Below are 11864 nucleotides of genomic sequence, written 5' to 3'. Positions count from 1 at the left end.
TGAGCGTACGGATAAAGCATTTTTGACGAATACGAGCAAGAAACGAGTGTAAAACTCGTAAATATCTGTAATCATGCTGAATGAAATTCTCATTGGGTAACTGACTGTCTTCACGCTCTGTGATTGGCCAGTCAGATAGAGCGCCCGCCCCTCCCTACACACAAAACTGCAGCCGGGAGCTCCGTCAGCTCGGTCCAGGCATCAACGCACACACACAGACAGTAAAGCCGGGCGGACACTGTGTGACTTTTTCACTTTTTTTAGCCGATTTTCCACTCGTGCGAGAATCCACAAGATCGGGGCGAGTTTAGCGTTGAGCGTCGTGTAGTGTACAGGGGGTTACGAGAGGCGATTAACACCACGTGACCAGCTACCGATCAGCAATCGTGAGCTCGCACGGACTTCTGGAGTGTTTGATATTTATCTCGTTCCTCATGAGGGTTGAAGCGGCGCAGCGAGCAGCTGCGACCCAAAAAGTATCAGAACCGCTCACGGCGCATGCGCAATCATGCATCAACTCCGCTCACCCGCTATTTACCTAATAACACACGTTGTTCGTTTTTATTTCTACACGTTTTTTTTACTCACAATGACTGTCAAGGAAGCGTGTTTGTCGTGTTCATGTCAAATTAAACTGATCACAAAACACAGATTTACTTTCTTTATTTCGTTCATCCAACCCCCATAAATCCCTGTGTGTCCTTCTGCAGCACTCCCGAAGGACAACAGGCAAAACAAGACAAAAAAGTCTGACGTGTTGTGTAAAAACTGCTATTTTTAACATATTTTTAGGTCCGACGTGTTGCTACCAGACGTACAGTGAGCACATGGCTCGTGAGATCTACCCTGCGCTGAAGTCGTAGTTTGAGCTGAAGCTGTGTTACAAGTGAAAAAGTCGCACAGTGTCCGCCCAGCTTATTATAATGTTCACTGTAATGCATCTTGATGTTCTTAACAAATAAATCAAATAAAAAATATTGGTCAATAATGCCAAATATGTAAATTTGAGTTTCTGTCATTTTTATACTGGCTTAAAAATACTTCATTAAGTCTACTAAGCAGGGGTGTAGAACGTGTTTAACAGGACCAGCCCAGTAATGATCTTGGACCAAAATAAAGGGGGCAGAAAGTCAAATAAAGGGGGCAAAAGAAGATGTTTTTCCAGACGCCAAGAAAAATTAAATGCCAAATCCACCCTGCAAAGTGTGTCACTGAGAGTTTAAAACAGAAATTATTCTTGTGCAAATATTGGTGTACTCACCTTTAATACTAGTTATTACACTGCAGCAGTCGCTGGATTGGTGCAGTTCAAAGTGGAGCGCATCAAATAAAACAATATTAACATAAAGGTGAGGCGTGTCACCCCCCCCCCCCCCCCCCCCCCCCCACACACACACACACACACACACACACACACACCCCACCCCCCGCCAACACCACCTCCACCACAGCTGGAAAAATTCCTAGGGGAAACACTTCCCAGAGTGTCCATGCACGCATTTACCTCTGTATAAAGATCACTCCCTCTCGTTGTCCCTTTCATCGACCGCATTGCTGCCCGCTCCTCTGTGAGCTCCGTTATCCCCGGACAAATACGAGCAGCTGGGCTGTGTCCCGGACATCACAGCTCTCGTCTAATGAGAAAAAGTCAAAACTTGCCACTTCACGTTGCAGCTGAAGCTCCAGGTTCCCCGCAATGTCCTCGATCCTCCTGGTCACGGTTCGCCTGGACAGGGGGATTTGCTCAAATGCGCCTTTATTTCAGGGCATATTAGTGCTGCGGAGTCCACCATGCACTCTTTGACAAACTCTCCCTCTGAAAACGGCTTGCTGTTTTTAGCTATTTTGTGGGATTTCACAAAGCTGGTCCTGGTTGCTGCATCCCTGGATGTGTGAAGCTTAGTAAAACAGCCTTGCTGCTTTTGCAACTTTGCTAGCAAAGCTTCGGATGTCCGTGCCCTCTCAGCATCAGACAAATTCTTGTATTTTTCCGAGTGTTTCTTGTCGTAATGCCGACTCAAATTGTAGTCCTTAAACACGGCAATCTCCTCCCCGCAAACCAAACACACGGCTTTACCTCCGACTTCAGTAAAAAAATACTTAGCAGTCCAATTTTTGTTGAAAATCCTGCATTCGGCATCTTTTTTTTTTTTTTTTTTTTTTTTTTTTTTTTTTTTTTTTTTGCATGAGCGGACATTTCTCGGGCTACAATCACCATGTCAACCGCGGGCACTTGTTGCTATACGTATTGCGTCATTGTGCACGTAAAAAACAACTTCAAAATAAAAGCAATGCAGCCTTAGCCCATGCATGAGGTAAAATGAGAAAATACATTTATTTTGTAATTTCCAATTAACCTTACGCGGGCCGGTCAAAGTCAACCAAAGGGCCGCATGTGGCCCGCGGGCCGTAAAATGCCCAGGTCTGCTCTAACCTCTTGCTATTTAACCTTCCCCTCACCCCCATCCTAACTCTTACCCAGTTTCTCATTCTAAACTTCCTGTTAACCGTGTTTGAGACGGACGATACAACTAGAAACAAAGTTTTGCATGTGCAAGTGGGTTAAGGTGTAGCGTTATGAATATGCCATTTCTGCCCTTAACAGCTGCCCTTTGACACAGTGACAGTGTGCATAAGTTGCCAAGGTCGTGCGCCTGTTCCTGGTGTTTACATTCCAGCAAAGAAGACAGAAGGACGAAGAATGCTTTTCATTAGTAATCAAAGAACTTTATTTCTAATAAAGCTAATCAAACAACTGTTGGTCAATAATAATCAGGTGACCGATCTGTGAAATCACAATGTTATGATTTATGTGTTTAATGAATAACAGGACTTGGGGCTAACTGAGCTAGACATCCTGATCCACATAAGGTAAACACATGACACATTGTTCACTCATCCAATCAGAACTTCCATTCTGTTGCCGGGGCAGAGTTCTGTGGTGTTTAGTTAATCCGTTCACTCCGATTCGCTAAGAATCCAAAACATCTAAGCTTAATAAAACATAACAACGCCATTTTAATTCAGTTCCATCACGAGTTTCAACGTAGTTCCAACGTGAGTTCAACCAGCTCTCAAATCCATCTGATGTCCATCATCGCTAAGTGAAGTACAGACTGGCCAGCTGTATTTTCTACTTTTAAACTGAGAACTGTCAAGCTGGAAAACTCTGTCATTTTATCAACAAGACGACGGTTCCTTCAGAATAAAAGCTGAACTCTATGACCCAATAAGGGGGGTCTCTACGGGACGCTGAAACCTGCCGTTGTACCGGGAGACTATCCATAGACTGGTTTGTCATGCTGTCGACGCTGTTTCACCAGTTCCAGCACAAGGAGGGTCGAGGACCTGGCATCCGGATCTAACACGGGGGTCTCCGCACGGTACGTAGATCGGCACAGATTGCGCCTCATGTCTTCCTCCTTAAGTCCATTGTCGGTCAGTTAGGGCACATAACACCTTGCCTCAGACTCGCTTCCACCAGATGGAGATTCTGAACTGACACACACACACCAACACTTCAGCTTACATTCATCTGCATCCATCATTAGAGAGTTAGTCCTGGTAATTGTTTCGAATAATTATAAAATAAATATTCTTAAACGTCCCATCTCTCCCTCTTCTTGTCTCTAATTCAATACAAGGTGTTTGAATAAAATTCCCTGTGGTAAAAACAACCTTTTCTGATTCTAAGGGCCCGGTCCAAAGATTAATGATCCAGCTCAGGTTTGAATCAGTGATATCTCTGAACCTTAATAAAAGTGTAAGAATATATCAACTATATTCCGCTACAAAGGTTATGATGGGAGTGAGGGGATGGTTAGATAGCAAGAGGGTAAAGATTTTAATTATTTCATTGTTATTTAAAAACATAACTTTTTCTTATGTAAACAAATTTCTTCATCAGAGATTGCAATGCTCTTTACACGTGTAATTCATGGAAAATTTAGCTACCCCTGACCAGTAGTTTCAAGTCACAACTTTTCTTATAACCTGGTGTTTTATATCATCAAACCCATTTAAGAAACCTCAACGTTAAGATAAAGTAGTAATTACACGCTGAGTGTGTTTATGTGAGAAGAGTAGATTTGAAAACAATTTGTGGAATCAGGTTTTGGTACAAAAAGGTGCTTTTAATGTGAAACACTGTCCAAATCAGGCAGAGTCTTCAAACTGTATTTGTTCAATTTTTACAACATTTGCATCCATAAAATCCTTCATATGCCAAGGCACACATTTTCCAGTCTGTTGCCTTTTCAGATTAAGACTAGAAAACGTTCTATTTTACATAGTTTTTGTCTTTGCTTCCAGAAACATTCAACACTATCCTTTGAATTGGAAATGACTAATACCCATGCTTTGTAGCATTGCAAACACAAAAGCTTATTTAATTTGATTGTTCTTGCAAAAACAGAGAATGGGTTAATTTTAGTAGACATTAAGGAGTGGAATTGTTTTCAAAGACTCTAGAACCTAAAACAATTAACAGAAACCAGAAACTGCCTAAATAAATGACTGCAGTTTAACTGTATTAGTTATGTTAAAATGTGCACTCACAGTGAAATATTGTGCAGTTTAAATTGATATATTCCTTTAATAAAGTGTGGGTTTTACATTGTAATTAAAAGTTTGCTTCAGAATACATTATGCTGGATTTAAATGAATTAACCTAGAACCACAGGGCTGTAGGTAAAAATATTGGATCGACAATTACATTTTTGTTGTCTCCATCTCTCTAAGTCAGATAAATTTAGTTTACTGAGTGTCATGCTGTTTAGCTAATGGCAGACATCGAAATCATGTGATTAAGCGGCCAGACTGATGAACTCTTATGCTGTAGCTCAAAACCATACCAACCTAAAAGCTGCTGCTTCTCATCACACCCTCTGCAGCTGACCCTTGTATGACCCACTTCACCCCAAAGGGTGAAAATTACTGTTAAAAAAACTCTGAACGATAAAAAGAAAAGCAAAATTTCACCATTGAGCGTAATGTCTGCTCCGCATCTCCTGATGGCTGGATCAGAATTGAGAGGCAGAGACCCATAAATCAATCCACTGGGGACTGGTGCCTCAAGACAATACTTTCATGGAACGCTGCAGCCACAGAGCTAAATTGGTTGGATAAAGAGAAAGGCACGAGGAAAACTCAATATTTTTCTTGTAGCCTGGAGTCATAGCAGTGACAACGACACAAGCTTGTGGTGGATAAAACCGCTTTGAGTTGATGTTCAATAAGGAAACAGGCCTTAAAATTCAAATGAGAATTATTCAGACGTCGCCCTGCTGGGCTGGCTTCCCATGAGGTGATCTGCCATGAGAAGATTTTGCTCTTAGACAGGAAATACATCAAATTTAGCCATAGCATCGATCCTGCAGATACATTCTGACATTTACAAAAAAAAAAACATTTAAATATTTAAAGATTTTGATCACTGATGTGTCAATTAGTTTTGTGTTTCAGCGTCTAATGAATGTGTCGTTATTTCTTCCTACATAAACAGAACTTGACACCGTAAGAGAACAAAAAGCCAGAGTTAGTTATGTCTGTTGTTGTGTTTTTCTTTCTTATCTAATGAATAATCTGATGGTACTGTCTACTCTGTTGTCTTTTCTGTCCAAAAACATATTTGTCAAGTTGAAACAGCACCTCGTTCTATTTTGTCTAGTCTTAGCCCTTAAGCTAGCTGCTATTGGAAGGGTGATCTCAGTATCAGCCAATCATGAAGAGCTTAAATGTACGCCCACCAATGGTGGGCACCCCTGTGGGTATATGAGTGGAGCGACTCCACTGTTCGCCTCCGTTATCTCTTCAAGCTAAGCTTAAGAGCTTCCTTTAAAGAGCAATTATCCAAGAAGCATTCAACTCACCTACAATGTCGAGCGACGCCAGGACCTGCCCGGCCTGCCAGACGGGCTCCATCTCCAGCGGCGACCTGCACGCCAAGTGTGAGGTCTGTCTCGGGGCTCATCACGCTGGCCTGGCCTTGACCCCCCAGGCCTCGTGCCCGTTTTGTGCCGCTCTGACCATGGCTGAAAAGATCCGCTGGGTCGAGTACTTCACCCCCGCCACCAACGAGGAGTTTCCGGTGGCTGAAACGTACTCGCTGGACAAGGCCTTACAGTTCTTCAACGTTGGCCAGGAGCCGGCTGGCTTTAACCGACTGGACGATGGCATCGACAGTGAGGAGTACGACGAGGCTGGCTGCTATATTCCTTCTTCCCTCCTGGACAACACGGAGGTCGACGAGCCTCCCTTAGCGGGTCCTTCTGCTCCAGTGTCTTCTCGCTCCTCCCTGCCAGCAGTTAGAGCACTGCTCCAGGAGCTGCCTGCCATCATCTCCGCGGCTGTGGTCTGCAAGGGGCTTGCCGTGCCAGAACCGGCTCCGCCTGAAGCACATGATTTGGCGGGAATTTTCAGGGCAAAACAGACGCGCTGTCCAGACCCCATCTGGCCGCGCTTCCCCGCTGCCATGAGCTGCTGGTCCGCCTCCTTCTCCGAACCTGCTAAGCTCAAGGCGCCAATTTCCACATATGCGCCCATTACCAAGGTCGAGGGCTTCTCCGACCAAGGCTGGCCTTCCGTTCCTCCACTGGAGCCGGACTAGGCCTCGCTGTTTGGCGCCAAGAACCACCTCGCTGGCCCGCCAGCAGTTCCCGCTTCTAAGCATGACCAGCTGCTGACGCGGCTCACCGCTCGCGCACACCAGTGCGCCTTCCAGACCGGCGCTGCAGGAAATAACATGACCTTCTGGCCTTTGGCGTTTCCAAAATGGTGGAAGAGCTCGACGCTCCTGATGAGTCAAAAACCATCATTACTAAAACTGCTGATGCCATTCTCAATCTGTGCGCTGCTGTACTCACCGGTTCTGCTCGCATTGCTGCCTGGCAGACCCTTATCCAGTGGGCCTTGTGGCTCAAGGCCCTGCCCTCCATTCCTGAACACCTGCACAGGGAGATGCTGGAAGGCCCCATCACCTCTGACGTTCTGTTTGGTCCCCATCTTAGGAGCGTCATCGAGAGGGCTCAGAAGACAGCTGAACTGTCAGCCACGGTGCGAGACCTGGTCCACCCTCGGTCAGCCTCACACTCCGGACATTCCTCCAGAGGATGGGACGAATGGCGCGGAAACTTCAGGCGCCCAGCTGCACCACCCGCCCCATGGAGCCGGCCTCCCGCTTCGGCTCCACTTCAGCGGGACCAGAGAGTTGGCGGCCAACGGTTTTGAAAGAACCAGCAGACACAGTCTTGGCAGTCACAGTCGCAGGAACTTCGCCGAAAGCAACTGTAACCCAGAAGCTAGAACCTTAATGAGGTATTAACTAATTGGCTTACTAATATGATCCATCCTCAATTTAGATAAAATATAAAATATAAATTAAGGAAATTAACAATACTAATTAATAGATATCTAATTAACTAATAGATAATTTCATAATGAATTATTGGAAGGGTGAATAACTAAAATAACGAGTTTAATATTAAACATCGGTTAAAACAAGAATCTTGAACATCACTAACAGAAACAGAAGAGGAAAGCTGTATACTATTGGTCCAGGTGGGAATCTGAAATTTCATTGGCTGAGAGAAATAAGTCCCGCCTCCGCGAAATAAAACCGTGCGACGCAGCTGAGCGAGAGGAGAGACAAACGGCTGTGCAGCACGCAGATACAGAAAGCAAAGACTGAGCGGTTAGAGAGAGAGAGAGAGAGAAAAAAAACAACGGTCGAGGCCGTGAAGAACCCTGATTTGGGTGCCGCATAGATAGAGGGAGAGGCGGACTTGACTCCTTCTAATAAGAGCTAGGAACTTGGAACCAACGCGGTGAGTAAAGAAAAAAGAAGAGAAAAAGCTAACGATGCAACTTAAAAAAAAAAGGAAACTTAAATAGCTTATCAAATTAATTCCATTCTTATAGATTTGTGTGGAGACGACAGAGTGAACCAATCCTCTGTAGGAGGGAACCGTTGGAGCGCGTTGGTGAGTGAATGAGATTAAATTCAGTAAATTATTAAATTCAAAAAGCTAATTACAGCAACCGAGGTGACAGCAGTGGGCTGCTAGACGTTAGATCCCAGGAGTTAACATCTCAAACTACCAGTTAACGGTGGTAGGGCATATAGGAGTTAACGGCTCAAACCGCCAGTTAACGGCGGTAGGGCATATGGGATTCCCAGGAGTTAACGGCTCAAACCGCCAGTTAATGGTGGTACGGCCTAGATGTACAAGGTCCTCAGGGGCGTTATAGCTAACGCCATAGAATTAGCAATGCGTCCCTTAACCAAACATTTAATAATAAAAAAAATAGATAAATAAAAATAAATAAAAGCTAACTGATTAGGGAGGAATTATTTTACAAAGGTGGACCAAAGGACCAGAATTTATATTTTGTTGAATTTTGTTATAGAACATTTTATTTATTTATTTATTTGTTTGTTTGTTTATTTATTTATTTATTTATTGTGTTACAGATATACAAGGTGTCACAATGCTGTATAGAAACACAACTAAATGTATCCTTGTTGTCATGAATGTATTTCTTGTCGAATAGTGTAGAGTAATAGAATCTAACTGAGCCTATTGAGCTGAACAATTGTTGTCATATGTAATTATATTTCCAGAGCTACTGAGAATTATTTTAATAGACAATCAAATTGATGTTATGTTAGTTGAACTGTGAACCCAAACATGATTGGCTATGCCAATAGAGTGAAGCATTTGTTTAAGTCTGTAAGACTTTATGCTGTGATGTGACGAGAAGGGTCGATGCCAACTTGCTAACAGTCCTGTTGTTTACAGGCTGGGTTTTTTTTTCCTTGGGTTTGATCCCGACTCCTATGATCACTCACTTGGAACGAGAACTGGATTTCTTCCTGACGAGGGAGATGGCGAGCCTTAACCACTGAACGAACCAGGACATCTCAAGTAACTGAAGAGCAGACTGCTCTCTTCTGTGAACAATCTCAACGGTGTGGTAGGAAAAAATCGCACCACCGGACTCTGACTTTCACCCCAAGCGTGGGGATTTGACTTGACGCCGGCTGACTTGTGACTCATATGATCAAATCTCATACCGACCATTTTACTATTGTCGATTGTTTTCATCTGTTTTTGTGTGTTATCTTTATGTGTTATATTTCCCATTTTTATTAAAATTTAGTATATAAACCGTTTCATGCTATACCCGTGACTCCAGTCATTCTTAAACAACCTCCAATTCTCCCCGAACCTAATTATTGGCCCATTTGTTTATTTTTTCTTTTAATTATCTTATTGTATCCTGTAATCCGGTTACATAAAACTTGGCGAGCCAGCCAGGAGAATTGTAGAGTTGTTACCTTAGCTAACCATTGACTGACATCATAAGAGTGCCTGGAGGTCACAGTGGTTTGCCATTTTGGCATTATTGGTACTTTTGAGTGTTTTAAAATGGAAGTTGTGAAAACAGAAAAGGTCAAAGTTTCAAATGCTGTTTTAATCAGTGGGTTAACTGATACAGACCTTGATAACGAAGTCTTTGGGTTTATGGAAGGATTCGGACCAGTTAACAGGCGCATTAAGTTACCAAACTGTGATCAGATTATTGTGGAGTTTCAACATGAAGCCACTGTTAAGGAATTAAAGAAACAATGTTTACCCTATGACAAACCTTGTACTAGGAACCCAGATGTTTTCTTCCATATTCAAGACCTAGCCAGCGCGTACAGTCTAGAAACTAGCACATCTGCCACTGATGCCTATCTGTCAGAGCTCAGGGACATAGCTGCGCGTAGCAATCAATCATTTAAAGACCTTCTAATGGAGGAACTGGCAAAAATTGGGGAATCTTTAGGAAGGGATACCCATGCATCTGAACCAGTCACTGAACCAGAGCCAATGCTCCATAGTGACCAAGTTACATATTCCCTGCCTTTAACACCAGAAGTTAACTATATGAACAACTCAAAGGACAATTGTCCACCTACAGAGACTGGAAAACAAAACCCTTGCATTCCACCAAATCTTTTAAACACACCTGAGGTTCAGCGAGTTATTGTGGAACACATTGTTAAAAGCAGTGAGGTTATCCCTCCGCCTACTTCACAATACAGACTAAAACCGTTCTCAGGGCGAGTTCCACACCCTTCTTTTGAAACTGACTATGATACTTGGCGTAGTAGTGTAGTGTTATGCATAAATGATCCTTCACTCACCAAGTCCCAAATTGTACGAAGAATCGTGGAGAGTCTGTCAGCCCCAGCAGCGAGCATCGTTAAAGCTCTTAGTCCAAAATCCGACCCGGAAACGTACCTTGAACATCTCGATTCAGCTTACGCAGCTGTCGAAGACGGCGACGAGCTCTTTGCTCGCTTCTTAAACACAAACCAGGACAGTGGTGAAAAACCTTCCGATTACTTTCAGAGGTTATACACCTTGTTAAACCTAGTTATTCAGAGGAATGGAATTTCCTCCAGTGACGCCGACCAGCAGCTGCTCAAGCAGTTTTGCAGAGGCTGTTGGGACAGCTCGCTGATTTCAAACCTGCAACTCGAACAAAAGAAAGACAACCCGCCTCATTTTACAGCACTTCTCCTCAAACTGCGCACTGAAGAAGACAAACAGGCTACTAAAGCAGCACGCATGAAACAACACTTAGGGGCACAACGAACTAGAGTGTATTCAAATGTGCAAACAACATGCTCTCAGAGTAAAAACACTTGTGAACTGGAAATAGATGATAACTGTGATGACTTACGCAAACAAATCGCTGAGCTCAGGAGCCAAATTGCACAGCTTAAGGTTAACAACACAGATAAAAAGGCAAAGAAAACTCAAAAAGAGTCAAAACCCCGTGTGGGGACTAAAATTCCAGATGAGCCCAAACAGATTCAGCAGATAACAGCAGTGGTGCCCAGACCAAAGCCTGGATACTGTTTTAAGTGCGGAGAAGATGGGCACATAGCTTCTAGCTGTAGCAACGAGCCAAATCCAGCACTAGTTGCAACTAAAAGACTTGCTCTTAGACAGAAGCAGCGCGAGTGGGAGATGTCAAAGCCAATTGCTCAGTCTCCTCCTTTAAACCGGTAGAAGCTCCTATCGTGGGACAGATAGGTGCTAAAGTAGAACCAAGTCCCTCTAAGGAAAGGACAGAGAGACTTTTTTGCAAGCCAGTTCATGCTCATTCAGTGCCAAAACTTCCCAAAAGATTAGTGGGTGGGCGATGCACAGCTACAGTCTCAGTTAACAGTGTTGAATGTAATTGTTTGCTGGATTCAGGGTCCCAGGTAACCACCATTGCCAATTCTTTTTACCAAGAACACTTACCTGACCTCTCAATTAAACCCATCAGTAATCTGTTAGAAGTCGAGGGCGCAAACGGTCAAGCAGTTCCTTATTTAGGATACATAGAGATAAGTGTCACATTTCCAAAAGAGCTCGATCAGTCTGGACTTGAGTTACCTACCCTTGCGTTAGTGGTTCCGGATATAAGCTCAAACTCTGATACACCACTACTCATTGGCACAAACACACTCGATCCTTTGTATGAGCAATTGTCTGCCAATAACTTACCTGATTCCAGGGCACTCTCTTATGGGTACCAACACGTGCTAAAAGCCTTAGCAGTCAGAAAAAAACAAAGCAAAGATGGACGAGTTGGTGTGGTGAAGCTTCGAGGGAGAACCCAAGAAGTTCTCCCTGCAAATAAAAAACTGTTACTAGAAGGGTTTATGCAACCCAGCCAAAACAAGCATGAGCCTTATGCACTCATTGAACAACCCACCAATGGTTCTCTACCAGGGGGTATAATTGTAGACTGTTGCCTCATTTCCTTACCTTCACATGGTCCATACAAAGTACCTGTTGTACTAAGAAACGAAACTAACC

General features: G+C 43.6%; 1 protein-coding gene across 1 annotated transcript; it reads left to right on the top strand.

Moving 5' to 3' along the window:
• Positions 1-7296: 7296 nt before the first annotated feature.
• LOC139069573 (zinc finger CCHC domain-containing protein 12-like) lies at positions 7297-11066 on the top strand. The gene is made up of 2 exons (XM_070550005.1): positions 7297-7979; positions 8799-11066. The coding sequence occupies exon 2, from the start codon at positions 9429-9431 to the stop codon at positions 11064-11066; it is 1638 nt and encodes a 545-aa protein (XP_070406106.1). The 5' UTR covers positions 7297-7979; positions 8799-9428.
• The last annotated feature ends 798 nt before the right edge of the window (positions 11067-11864 follow it).

The sequence above is a fragment of the Nothobranchius furzeri genome, chromosome 1 (genome assembly GCF_043380555.1).
Source record: "Nothobranchius furzeri strain GRZ-AD chromosome 1, NfurGRZ-RIMD1, whole genome shotgun sequence".
Lineage (NCBI taxonomy): Eukaryota > Metazoa > Chordata > Actinopteri > Cyprinodontiformes > Nothobranchiidae > Nothobranchius > Nothobranchius furzeri.
Note: the sequence above shows the minus strand (reverse complement) of the source record. Positions and strands in the feature narration are given on the sequence as shown.

What these genes read in the sequence shown, in the direction of transcription:
- LOC139069573 (XM_070550005.1), top strand. Translation starts at nt 9,429, where the DNA reads ATGGAAGTTGTGAAAACAGAAAAGGTCAAAGTTTCAAATGCTGTTTTA.